Raw genomic sequence first — 14,156 nt, forward strand, 5'->3', positions numbered from 1 at the left:
GTGTGTGTGTGTGGACTCTGTGTGCATGTGTGTGTGTGTGTATTCTCACTCTGTGTGTGTGTGTGTGGACTCTGTGTGTGTGTGTGTGCGTGTGTGTGGACTCTCTCTCTGTGTGTGTGAGTGGACTCTCTCTCTCTGTGTGTGTGTGTGTGGACTCTCACTCTCTGTGTGTGTGTGAGTGGACTCTCTCTGTGTGTGTGTGGGGGGGGGGACTCTCACTCTGTGTGTGTGTGTGTGTGTGTGTGTACTCTGTGTGTGTGTGTGTGTGTATGTGTGGGCCCTCTGTCTGTGTGCAGACTCTCACTGAACAGTTCTGTCCCTGAGACCTCCTGAAACACAGTTTTGCATACTGTACGGTTGTCTCTCCTGTTGTGATCTTAAAGGATGCAGACATCCAGCTTCCTGGCTCTAGTGTTTGGGTAGATCGCAGGTGTTCTGAAAGTGTTTGTCTAATGAAAGGAGACCCAGGGTAGTAAGACAAATTACTTGTGCCTGGGATGGAAGTAAGAGGGGCCGTGAGGCTTTTACCGTTTTGTCATTGGTTTTTACGTCCTTCCTTACACTTGCGGTTCGGTGTGGCTGGCATTACTATACCAGGTCTTTAGGCTGAAAATGAGAGCAAATGCTATTGGCACACATTCTCGGCAGGCACCCCCTTCTTTTTAAGGGACAGCATCAGATGGGCGTGGTGTTGCTATGTTCTGCTTGCTAGAACCTTGCGACAGAAGCATGCAGATTTCTTGATGTGGTGTCAGCCTGCTACACTTGGCTAGCTGAGCATGGGTTCAGGTAGCCTGGGCACTGTATAATAATCTCACAGAGTTTGGGGGAAACGTGAGAGGCAGTAGAGAATAGCATTGAAAAAACAAGAACGAACTGCTGGTAATGCACATGTGTAATCCAAGCTACTAGGGGGGCTGAGATGGGGCCTGGGCTACAAGAGGGAGTTCAAGGCTACCCTGGGCTACTTTGTGACAGTCTATCTCAGAATAAAAAGTCAGGTAGAGCTGAGGATGTAGTTAAGTGATGTTCCCCTGGCATGTATGATGCCTCAGGCTTAATCCCTGGGACATTAAACAAATCAATTAAGCAATCAGTCAGAAAGCACCCCATTGACCTTATGAGACCTGATGCCCATGGTAAAGATCAGACTCAAGGGTCTGATTCAGACTCATTTATCTTTCTTCTTACTGATTGCTCGGTCACCACCATGATATTGAACATATTTTCTATTTCTACTCTTTTATCTTCTGCGTGTAAATAGTTTTTCTCTGTGGCTGATCTCTGAGTGACCATAAGAGCCCATAGATTGTTCCAGAAATGCATGGTCCGAGGAGAGCAAGCTGATTCTTGCTGTCTCAGGTACCAATCGCTTAAGCTCTTGGGATATATAGCAGCTCTTTAAAAGATAAGTGTGGAGGAAATGGAATTTAAAATTCCAGGTGTCCGAAGGTGGGGATTGAACACATGATCTGTGAATTATCAAAACAAAACCCTGCCGGAGACCCCAAGAGGGGCTAAGGAAGTGGAAGACTAATGTCTGCAGCTACAGCGTCCGCACCTGCATGCAGTCTCTAACGTGTGCTCTCGGCTGACTGTCTCACAGGGGCCATCAACTTCCTACGCTCTCTCCTGGAACCAGATCCCGTGAAGAGGCCAAATATTCAGCAAGCCCTGGCGAATCGCTGGCTGAATGAGAATTACACCGGGAAAGTGCCCTGTAATGTCACCTATCCCAACAGGTAAACCAGTGCTGCCAGATGGTCACCTTCTCCAGTGAGATGGGCCTGCCCTGTGATCCCTCTGGAGCCACCTCTGTGGCCACTCACCTGCAGACGGGCCCATCTCACGGGGCGAGAAGATGCAACCAGGGCTGTCCTATGCGTTCCTGCCAAGTGGGTCCTGTGGAGCCTGGTTGGAGGAATGAAAGCTAAGTTATAGGACACACCCCTCACCAAGCCTTGCTCTGAAGGGTTGCATATTCCCTAAGGGACACTTCTAGTTCATTTAAAGGGTCCATTTAAATGAACGATGGTGTGTGTGTGTGTGTGTGTGTGTGTGTGTGTGTGTGTGTGTGTGTGAGAGAGAGAGAGAGAGAGAGAGAGAGAGAGAGAGAGAGAGAGAGAGAGAGAGAGAGAGAGAATCTACCCATGAGGTCCTCTGCCAACATTAAACTTCTCGTATCCCACGGAACTGAGTCTTTCAAATCACCCTTCAGACGTGTCTTCTGCTGCTTGAGTCTCGATGTTTCTTTCAGCTCCAAGTCCCTCGCTTGAAAGTCACGGGAGTGGGCGCACACCAGGTCAGATCATTTACTTCAGCGGCCATATTGTGGGCTTGCTGTGGAGGCTTTACCTCCCGGTTTCCGTGAGAATGGACCCGAGGGAGCGTTACAGGCGGGCGCACTGAGAGTCACTCCCCCCGGCCTGTCTCCGGTAGGGTGCAGACTACAGATTGGAAGGCCAGCAGCCTTTCCCTGTACACTTAGACTCATTTCTCATACTCTTAACCACTCTGAGTGGACAAGGACCCTCCCTTCGGCTACTTCGGTACATATGGAGACCGCCAGACTCCAGCCTTCCGAGATAACCCAGTTCCCTTCATTTTTTTTTTTTTTTTTTAACTCTTGAGAGCCCTACAAATTTTTCCAAACTTGGATGAGGGCCAGAGAACTACAGACAAAGAGACAGGGGAGGGAGATTCTCTGTGGCTGTCATTTTGAAAATCCCTAAGTCTTGGGAATCCCTAAGTCAAGAAGGTCTAGAAATATCCACCAAGCCTCGTGAAGGTTGAAGTGCCGAGTCCCTTAAACAAGGTGGGCAACAGGACTCTCACTTGGGATGGACTTGCTCAAAGCGCCTGGGTGGGCATTCTCAGGATCTGCATCCAGGCTGCTTGACCAAATTGACTCTTGCCCTGGGCATAGAGGAGGTGACTTTATCAGTCACCATGTAGAACTCTAGCATTTGGCTCATGGATGGTAATTTAGACCAAGTCTGGGTTACCAAGGGAACCTGGAAATAGACACTGTTTTCCAATACCTGCTCCGTTTGGGCCAGGCACGGAAACAGACACCCGAAAAATTATCCCCCTGTGGGCCTGCAGACAAGCGGGGGGCCATGCCTTGTCGCTGCAGGGCAGCATGCAGGCTGCTTTCTGGTGAAGAAGTGGCTTCCGTGGCGACCAAATGAGTCATTAACTAATGTAATCACCGCTAAATGAGCAGAACGCATCCACACATCATCCACACGTCGCCACTGTGGCCGTCATAGGCTGTGGAGCTGGCACTGGAAACACAGAGGGCCCCTCCCTCCCTTTAGCTGTCTCTTCAGTGAGGAAGACTTAGAATGTGGCTTCTAGTTTTGCAGCCTCTCCACAGGGGACAGGAGGCAGGCTTGGGTGAGGGAAACATAGATTCAACTCCTTATACTGGTTTGGCCAGCTTGGGTAGTGTGTGTATGTGTGTAAATGTATTGTATGTGAGTGTGTGAATGCATAAATGTTTGTGAGTGTGTGTGTGTGTGAGAGAGAGAGGGGGGGGAGAGAGAGAGCGAGAGCGAGAGCGAGAGAGAGAGAGAGAGAGAGAGAGAGAGAGAGAGAGAGAGAGAGAGAAGAGAGGAGGGAGGGGGGGAGAACAACCAGCTAATAAATGGGAAAAGGTCTTGTTTAAAGAAAATAGAAGCTTGGTGTATTCCGTTATCTAAGGCCTGTGACTTATTGTAGACAAAAGACAAAACAGGACTCTGTTTCTAAGATAGGAGACCAGAATTCTAAAATAAATTCTAAAATTGGGAGAGATATGTGTTATTTACAGTTTTTATTTTGAAAAAGTGTTAATCTTATATATATATAATTTCTGGTAACTCTTTTTCTGGTTTTACCATCCCTTAAATAAAAGAAGAAGCATACAGCCAAAGACACATTTATATATATATATTTGTAAACTGTCTTTTCTAGCTCCCCAGTACTGCTGTCCTTGGTTTAATTAGTTAGAATGCTGTCAGTGTTTCTTTCCCTTTGGGAAAGTAAAGAAAATAAACCCCCCTAGTTTCACACTATTCTTCTGCACAACTTTCTCCTGTGAAGTCATTTGGGCTCCGAGCTGATCTCCAAAGGGCAGGATGGAATAATGTTGTAAGAAATATTTCACAGTAAATACTTTTCCCAGCCGGTCAACAGGTGTTGGCTGGGTGCCTAGCCAGCCTTCCTGGTGTGGACACAGACATTCTGACAGAGAAGGCCTTGCTTCCTCTTCCTGTTTCCCTGTGGGACCTGGACAGCCCACACCCACAGTCGATTCTGTAGATGGGCCGGAATGAAACCAAAATGGTATCAAGGCAATTTAATATGAATTTACTTAGCTCAGATCATAATTTGCATTCTAGAACATTCGCTTTCCTCCCTTCCCGTTCCTGTCTTTCCTCTCTGCTCTCTGTTACAGGATCTTGTTATATGATCCAGGGCAGCCTGATGCTCACTATGCAGCCCAGGCAAGCTAGAAGCTAATAGCAAACTTCCTGTGTCAACCTCCTGGGTTATGGTATTGCAAGTGTACCAGTCTCTATATCACCCGAAAATGTAAAGATTCCATAACAGATACATCAGAACCAAATATATACATTACCAGGAAAGGTTGAAGATACATATGTCTCTCAGTCAAAAGCTTACATTCTGGGAGGAGTCTCCTGGCTTTCAAGACAACAGATATAAAGGGCTGAGATGGAGTCTCTGCCCCTGTTCATGCCCTTCCGCTTACCTCCATGCCTCCCTCTGTTCCTGCTGGGGTGGCCCACTGCACCTTCCCACACAGTCTGAGGCAGCATACAGGGAGTGGGGTCATACCAACATGGCCATGATTTGACTGGACATGAGTGAGGGTCTCACCCGGGTTTGCTCTCGTTGGAGACACCAAGAGTTTTCATACAACTGTGCCTCGCGTGTTCGTTTTTAGTTTGGTTTGGTTTTGCGACAAGTCTGTGTAACCCAGCTTGGAATCCTCCTGGCTCAAGTCTCTCCAATACCTGGAATGACAGGCCTGTGCTATCAGGTTTGGCTGTCATTTGGTTTTAAGGGTGCACACTGAAGTGTTTAGAAATGACATAGCACACTATCTACAATTTGAAATATTTAACAACCCAAAATGAAGCAAGCATGGCGAAGTATACCCAGGTGATGGTGCACCCATGCTAATCACAGGCGTCCCCCTGTATCAGTGGGGTAATTCTTATGATTGCACCCAGAAAAGACACTAAAAATATGTAGACACCGGGTGTAGTGGCGCACGCCTTAATCCCAGCACTTAGGCAGAGGCAGAGGCAGGCAATCTCTGTGAGGCTGAGGCCAACCTGGTCTACATAGTGAGTTCTAGGACAGCCAGGGCTGCATGGTGAGCTGCTTTCAAACACCCCCCACCCCAAAATCTACAGACACTCAGGTCTCTTATATACAATGGCATAGTTTGCACATAAACCATACACATTCTTCCATACACTTTAAATCACCTCTGAGTGGTTTATAATAGTTGTTACACTGTATTGCTTAGGGAATAGTGGCAATAAAAAGCCTTTATGTTTAGTGTCAATATAGTATTTTTCCCTCGATTAAATTGAATCCTATAGGGAACCCACAGGTATATAAGGTGCATTGTGTAGGAAACCCACTACCTTTATACATACATGAAATTTTTCAAGATAAAAAGTCCAGTGGGGTTGGAGATGTCGCTCAGTTGAGACGGTACCTGCCTGCTGTGAACAAAGCCCTGGGTTCTGTCTCAGCACCAAATAAAGCTGACACGGCAGTGTGTGCCTCCACTCAGAGAACTCAGGACGTAATCGCTGGAGGGTCTGGTACCCAAGGTCATTCTCTCAGCTACTCAGAGAGGATGAGCTAGCCTGGGCTGCATGTGACCCTGTCCAAAAAAAAAAAAAAAATCAAGTGAAAGAGTGACTGAGTGAACAGTCACGTCTGCCCCGTTTGTGAGCCACTCTGTGAAGGTGGAGAGGTGACTGGGTCTCTGTGTCTACCCCTCCCAGGATTTCTCTAGAAGACCTGAGCCCCAGTGTGGTGCTGCACATGACTGAAAAGCTGGGCTACAAGAACAGTGACGTCATCAACACGGTGCTCTCCAATCGCGCCTGCCACATCTTGGCCATCTACTTCCTGTTAAACAAGAAACTCGAGCGCTATTTGTCAGGGGTAAGTGGGACCCTGGAGGAGTTTCTTCTGTCTAGTGTCGCGCAGACACTGACACTTGATCCATGCTGTTATTTTAGCCTAAAACGTGAGGCCGAGTCTCTGGAATGTGGTGTATAAAGTGCTCGCAAAACCCGGTTTCGTAGATGGCGCTCCTGACCTGAGATGTGTTCCAGATTCTCCTCAGTTAGCCCTAGCTGACCCCTGAGGGGTTTGAGCTTTGTCTGTCTTCTGTTCTTGGTTGTCTGTCCGTACCCTGTCACCTGTTAGCTCTTTGGGTTCTTGGCTTTAGAGGAACTGGAGTCTTCCCTGCTATTAAAAGTTGTGGAGCTGTGCCTGCATCTATAAAGTATGGGGTGTGGAAAAGCCACTGGGCAGCCCTCTCTCTGATGGTTTGTGTCTGCAGGATTCAACCAACCACAGATCCAAAATATTTAGAATATTGTGATAGTGCTGAACATGTGCAGACTCCTTTCTTATTATCCCCTAGATAATAGTTGCATAGCACGTGCGTTGTATTAGGTATTGTAAGTAATTCAGAGATTTAAAGCGTGTAGAAGATGTGCATAGTTATAAGCAAATATTGTATAGTTTCCTGTAAATGACTTACACAAAACTGGGATTTGCAGGGGGCCCCGGAACCAGGCGCTAAGAGAAAAATGTATCTATTTAGGGTTACTTCTCCCGAAAATAAGAACACAATGGACTTTGCTGGGTTGACTCGGACAGTGTCACAAGGCCCGATGCTAAAAAGTCCAAGCGACAGGGTGAAGAGGTGGCTTAACAGTTAAGAGCACTGTTGCTCTTGCAGAGGACCTGGGTTCGATTCCCAGCACCTACAAAATGGTTCATAACCATATGACACTCCAGTCCCAGGGGATCCAACACCCTCTTCTGGCCTTCTCTGACACAAGGCCCACAAACGATGCACATACATATAGGCAAAACACTCATACACATTTAAAAAAAAAATCTAAAAATAAATAAATAAAAGAAAGACCTGGTGTGCCTTGTGCCGCGTGTGAAGTACAGCTCGGATACCCACTTTATGGGTAGATGGTAGTACGCCAGTGTTAGCCACCTTTATCATCTTGGCCACAGTAGTTCATCTGTCAGTCATCTCCAAATGGACAATCTCTTGAAAAGAATTCTGTAAGACAATGTATGGAGTCTGTGCAAAACTGTCCCACGTGAATGCAGAAGGGTGGGAGTAGTACCAACCAGCTCTAACAGGAAGTCAACCAGAGAAGCTCAAGGTTGACAGATGCCCATCTGAGATTTGATTGAACCCTCTCTCTTAAAGATGACCTGGGTCCTGTGTATGTGGCACCTTGAGATCTGGTGGTGTGTCTCTGTTAGGAAGACAGAACCTAGATGGTAAGATCGGGGACTTCCAGAGATAGTTCGGTGCTGTTTAAAGTCATGCGATAGCCTAATGGGTCACAAAAATCCCACCAAGCAATAGGTTTAGAAACATTTTAACGTTTCTGTCTTAGAGCAAAAGATGAAAATTCGTCTGCAGCTGGAGAAATGCATCCCCTTGACAGAGCAGAAATGACCAAAATAATAATGTCCATGAGGCATGATGGTCCTGTTGAAGCTCTTGTTAGCAGATAAGCCGAGAGGTAGTTAGATAACATGTATATGAAGAAGCTTGACTGGAGGTCAGCCAAACATCTGGATGGAGTGCAGGTGTTCCCAAGCTGATTCAGCTTATATTTTGCTTCCAAGAAAATACACCCAGAGCTTTCTTGGTGTGTGTGTGTGTGTGTGTGTGTGTGTGTGTGTGTGTGTGTGTGTGCTGAAAAGGAAAGACATGTAAAAGAAACACTATAATGCTTTCCCATACAAGAAGATGATCATGAGGAAATAATAAATGTTTTGTACTTCTGGTTTTGTACATCTTGAGCTCTAGGCTATGAGATGGTACCTCTGTGGTGGCCGTCAGTCACAGGACAATGCCATCAGGTGACGTGTTATCTTAGTCTGATTCTGGTGCAGTGATAAAATACTCTGACAGGAAGCAACTTGGGGAGGAACAGGTTTATTGGCTTATACTTACACGTCGCAGTCCATCATCAAGGGCGGTCGGTGTGAGAACTGGAGACGGTAATCAATGGAGGATTGTTACTAGTGGCTTGTATTCTAGCTTGTTAGCTTTAGTACACAGCCCAGAACCACCTGCCCAGGGGAGGTACTGCCCACAGTGAGCTGGGCCCTTGGCATCAATTAATAGTCAAGACAGTCCTTCACAGACATGCCCACAGAGCAGCCTGGCACACAGTTACTCAGCTGAAACTGTTTTCCAAGTGCTTCTAGGCTGTGCCAAGTTGACAGTTAACACTGACATAGAAAGAAAGGATCTGCAATCATAATAAAGTTTTAATATGTAATATATATTATGCAATATGTAATATATTGTAACATATTACTGTGTGTGTGTGTGTGTGTGTGTGTGTACGTTTGTATGTCTTCTGTTACTATAACAAAATACCCAAGGGGCTGGATACTCGTTTAAAAAAAGGCTTGTTTGAGCCCATGGCTTTGGAAAGTGACAGTTGAGATCACGCCCTAGCCTCTGAGGATCATCCCCATTCTTTATCACAACTTGCCAGAGAAAGGAAATAACTTCAGGCAGAATGGCCAAGTGAGTTTCTAAGCATCACTTTTTCAGTAACTGACATACTGTATGAGACAGTACTGGTCCCTTCCCTGACCGATGCCCCCGATGACCTGATTATCTTGTACCAGTCCCCTTGTTGTGAAGACTCTAAGAGACCGCATCTCCAAAATCTCTTTCTCATCGTATCCTTTTAAATTCCTACTTGGTTGTATATTTTATGATGTAGACGATGTATTAGTGCAGTGGTACATGATAAATTATCAATATGAGTATTTTTATAGATGCCTCTGTACAACTTTTTCATTTGGGCTCCAGGTAATATCACTTGGAGACCATGACAGAGGCTAAAAGTTAATCTTTCAAATGGTTCCCAAATAAAAGGTGGGTGTGCGTACACTGATTTTGTTTTTTAAATGGCAAATGCTGTTCAGGATTTGAGAATGTCTTGATGGGGCTGATGTGTAGGGAAGTTCTTAGTTTTGTATATTACTGAATAATGTTGCTCCAGGCTCAGGTATTCTAGGTCTTTGTGTTTCTCAAAGTTAGATGGAGGGGTGCTTGTTCCAGAAGCAGTGTCCCATGGCTACTTCCACATTTACACGGAGCAAGTTTGGTCATTCGCGCTCTTGATTGTGTGGCTTAGCTCCTGTCACGCAGGGGGGACGCTGTGTCGGGAGCACTTAGGCTGTGTCTTGTTTGGCCTAGGCTCCTTGCCTTCTGCTGGTTTTTCCTCTCTTCATCTTTGTCTAGCATCTGTTTTGAGTGTTGTGAAGCTGAGTGTGGTTCTGTCCCCTGGGAAGCATCCCCTGGAAACCCAGACCTTGCAGCTCTGACCGGAGAAGCGTTTGGATTTATTGAGTAATGACACTTAACTCTTCAGTCGTAAGACGGACCCGGACTGAGAATCCAAGCTGTAGGCAAGTGGAGTGGACTGACCTCCGCCTACGACTGCAGCTGGTCCACTCTGTAACATCCAGATGTGGCTCCGTTAATGGCCCCGCGGGCACTGTCACGGTGAATCTTGGCCGATCCCTAACAAGCCGTGTGTGATTTCGAAATCCAGTGAGCTCGGATGCCCATGTGCCCGTTTGTCGTGTCTTCCTTTCTCTTCCACTTAGAATCAAGAGATGGGCAGTGTAAGCCTCCTCCTCCTCCTCCTCCTCCTCCTCCTCCTCCTTCTCCTCATTCTCCTCCTCCTCTAGCTTCCTCTGTGGCTTGCCGTGGCCTTCCTTGGTGTGCTGAGGTTTCACGCTGGTTTTCTTTGTTCGGGTCCTCCTGTCCCAGGCTAGCCTCACACTTTCTATATAGTCAAAGGTGACTTTGAACCCCGATCCTTCAGCACCCACTCCCCTGGGGTTGCAGGGGTATGCCGCCGTGTCTGGTTTTGCTTGGTGCTGTAGACAGAACCCAGAGCTCGTGAGTGCTGGGCAAGCCCTCTACCAGCTGAGCTACATTCCCGCCGGCCCTGTTTGCAGTGAGTAAGGGAGCCTGCCGCTTCCTCCTCAGTGTGGCAAGTAGGTTGTTCTTCCAGCTTAATTGTTTGGTGTCCGCTTTCTCCTCCCGCAGTAAACACTGGGCAGGTGAAAGGTCCGGGATCCAGTGGAGAACGGAGACTGGCCCAGGGCTGCCTGACTCCGGGCCCGGGCTCTCCTCGTGCCCAGTGCTGGGATGAGGCCTTGCATTGAAGCTTGCTGGCATGCCGGCCCTTCTTTGACTTTTTCTTAGCTGAGCACTGGTTGAAAAATCCATGGCTGGGTCGGTCGTGGATGTTTCCGTGTCCCAAGACTTAAGCTGTGCTTTTTATTTCTCCCTCCGGTAGAAATCTGACATCCAAGATAGCATCTGCTACAAGACCCAACTCTACCAGATAGAGAAGTGCAGAGCCACCAGGGAGCCCTACGAGGTGAGTGGTCCTGAAGCAAATGCAGGGCTCTTAGGAAAGAGAGCCAGCTACCTACCGCAGGACGCGGAAGGAAGCACCGGAGGACACGCACCCTCACGGCTGAGCCCCGGAGAACTGCTTTACGGAGGAGCCAGTGTGGTTGGGCCTCCAAACCACAGGCCTTATGTGCCGTACATCACCGGGAACATTTAAACACCTGTGCGCTCAGTCCGTACCCCAGACCATTGACATTCAATCTTGGGAGACAAGATGCTGTTGTTGTGTTTTGTTTTATTCTAGTCTGCTCAATGAAATTTGTTAAATGTCTTTTATCTTTAAATTTCCATTCTATATATTAATTACATATAGTGTTGCTTTACATAGGACATTTCATGCAAGTACATAAGCTACTTTAAATGTATGCCCTTCCCTCCCCCTCCTCCCTCCCTCCCTCCCCCTCCTCCCTCCCTCCCTCCCCCTTCTTCCTCTCTCCCTCCCTCTCCCTCCTTCCTCCCTCCCCCTCCTTCCTTTCTCCCTCTCCCTCCTTCCTCCTCCCTCCCCCTCCTCCCTCCCTTCCTCTCCTTTCTCTCTCCCTCCCTCTCCTTTCTCTCCCCCTCCCCCTCCTTTCTTTTCCCCTCCCCCTCCTTCCTCCCTCCCTCCCCCTCCTTCTCTCCCTGCTCCGGAATTAGTCCTCTGTTCCCCTAGACAGTTTTGCTTCTGTGTTCATGGTGTATACATACGTGTTTTTGTGTTTCTATAAGATCTAGGGACCACACACGAGAGAAAAATGGTATTTGTCTTCTGGGGTTGGCTTGATTCACTTAATATGATTTTCCCCAGTTTCATCCATTTTCCTGCAAAGGACACAACTTTGTTATTCTTTCTTGTTGAAAAGACACAAAACCCAACCCAACCCTTTGTGTGTGTAGGCCATAGACCACACCGTCCTTACCCGTCCCTCAGCGGCTGGACACCAGGGTTTGTTCCATGGCTTGCCTGTTGGGAGCAAAGCTGCAGTAACTATGATGCATGGGCATCTCTGTGATGTGCCGACTTGTTCTGAAAGCCCCGTCCAGATGAGTCCCCTGAGCACTCACAGGTGGAAACAAAAACTGGGGTACTCAAAAGGGGCCGAGAAGGAAGAAGCAAGATAAAGGGCAGGGAAAAGTCTGGATGGAAGTGAGTTTTTCCAGTCAGCCGTCCCCAGGGTCTTGAGGTGACCTGCATTGTACCTGAGAACAAAACACTACAGTTCATGGATGCAGTCGAAACTAGTGTCCTGGGGCCGCTCAGATCGTTGCAAACTTGGCCCCAAAGTGCACGTTGTACTTCCAGACCCCGCACCAGGAGTACAGGGCTTCCTGCCCACCAGGGCTGCTCTTCTAACTCAGTTTCGTTCCAACGAGCCACACCCTTCCCTGTAGAGAATTTGTCAGAACTCCTGGGGCCCTGTCGCTGGAACTTCGTGGAGAACCCAGGAATTCATTTACTGAAGGAGAGAGAGAGAGAGATCGGAAAGGGCTCCCACTTCAGACTGAGGTCCGGCCCTCTTTTCCTACATCAGGTTTTCATCCCCGCCATGGGAGAGGCTCACCGGCTGCTAGCGAGGCCTCCGGTTGGGGTTCCCTTGACCCAGCTCTGTCTAGGGATGTGATCACATTTGAGGGCTGAGCGGGAGTGTTACGGGAGCTCAGGGCTCGCTGGCTGTCTGTTTTCGACAGAGCCTGAGGGCAGGGGAGAAAAAAGCCAGAGGAGCTGGGAGATCCAGGAGCGGGGAATGCTTGGTAGGCCTTGGGATCAGGGAAGATGGTATGGGCAAAACTCAGCAGAGCCAGCTGGGCAGTTGTCTAGGTGACTGGGACCTCTCCAGTCACATCACGTCACTTCCCTTCTTGAAGCCTTCGGAGGCTCCACGCCATGTATCCACCTATGCAGGAGTTGGGTGCTATTTGCTTGGGCCCCGTGTCTTGGCCTCACACCCAACTGAAGCCCAGCCTTCTTCTTGCTTTGTGCCCGCTCCCTTGGGCCTTGGGGCTTGTTTATCACTCTGCCCGCCAGGGTTGTGCCTACTCTGTTACTCCTTCCTGGATCTCCTCCCTCAGTGCCCATGTATCTTCAGATCTGGAGGCCTGGCCAGCTCCTCATGGACCCTAGGCATTTCCTGACATCTGCCACTAGGTCCCCGTTCACTCTAAGGCAGCTCCCGTATAGTGGCCTACAACCAGGTCTCAGCACTTTCTCATTTGTTTAAGGGATCATCACCCAGTGAACAAAGGACACTCCCAGTGTGGTCCATGAGGTCCACCCGAGCAAGGACCATGTTAACCTCCAAGGACCCTGCATGGTCCCTGGCATGGTGGAAGTACTGTGTAATACCAGTAAATATTTGCTAAGTGAACAAATGAAAGAATGAAATGGTCCTTGTCCTAGGTCAGAAAACGGGATTGAACCGAGGCAACTGATGAGGGTAGAGCGTTCCAAGTCCCAGCTCTTAGTTCAGTGCCTACAGCATCACGGGCAAGAGGCCTTGTTGCCAGATAGTTGGAACAGGCCTCTCACTACCCCGTGCACAGAGACCCGCCGCCCTGCTGGAGTCTGGAACATGCAGAATTCACTTCTCGGTTTGCATTCGATTGAAAAAAAAAAAAAAAAAAAAAAAGAAGGTGCCTGGTGCCCCGAGCATCCTCTGCGCCTGGGCTCTGTCTTCTTGTCTGCCCTCTCACACCCCGCCTTCTGCGGCTGTGCCTCTAAGTGCCAGAACCCTGATGGGAAAGAGCCGCATCTCTCATTCCGATCCCCTCCCTCTGACGGTTATTTCCACTTGGCCCGAAAGCCCACGGCGGACGTTTTAAACATTCACTGAAATATTGAACAGTTAGGATTTAAATAGGAGCGCTGATGGGCAAGCTTCGGCGCAGTTTCCTCTGATCCATTTGTTTCTCCAGTGTGCAGCGTTACTTCCGCTAATTGAATTACAGGCTGCGATGAGATTGCTCAACTTGTCTCTGGGAACCCAGAGAGTGGAGTGAGGCTGGGTAGGAAGAGTTCTGGGAAGGTCTCAGGTGGCCCAGGCGTCCCTGGTGCGGCCACTTGGAGCTCCGCTAGCTGGCACGAGAAGAGAGGGGACACACTGTAGGGGTGCAGGGGAGGGCATGGAATGGAGTGTAGGGTTGCATTTCATCGGGGATTTGGCTGGAGGGCCAAAGACTCCAAGGATGTCATGAAGTTGTGTCCTGTGCCCCGAGTGTGTGGGTGGCCTCCTTTATTTCCTCATTTCTCTTCTTTTCTGTACTAGAGGACAAATAAACTTAATTGAGTTTTCAAAACTTCCCTTTGGGGATTACAGTGCTAGAATATTAAGAATTGTTCTGCCTCTTCCTGTGAAAAGAAAGAGACTATTTTGTAAATTTGGAACATATAACCAACTGGGTGTGGTAGTGCACGCCTTTAATCCCAGCA

General features: G+C 48.3%; 1 protein-coding gene across 1 annotated transcript in view; it reads left to right on the forward strand.

Moving 5' to 3' along the window:
• The window catches only part of Hunk (hormonally up-regulated Neu-associated kinase), a 114,666-nt gene that overhangs the window by 85,750 nt on the left and 14,760 nt on the right, over positions 1 to 14,156 (forward strand). Inside the window, exons 6-8 of the mRNA XM_076549169.1 lie at positions 1,607 to 1,742; positions 6,033 to 6,195; positions 10,635 to 10,718. Of these exons, the coding sequence (XP_076405284.1) occupies positions 1,607 to 1,742; positions 6,033 to 6,195; positions 10,635 to 10,718 (383 nt within the window). The remainder of the gene's footprint in view (positions 1 to 1,606; positions 1,743 to 6,032; positions 6,196 to 10,634; positions 10,719 to 14,156) is intronic.

The sequence above is a fragment of the Peromyscus maniculatus genome, chromosome 12 (genome assembly GCF_049852395.1).
Source record: "Peromyscus maniculatus bairdii isolate BWxNUB_F1_BW_parent chromosome 12, HU_Pman_BW_mat_3.1, whole genome shotgun sequence".
NCBI lineage: Eukaryota > Metazoa > Chordata > Mammalia > Rodentia > Cricetidae > Peromyscus > Peromyscus maniculatus.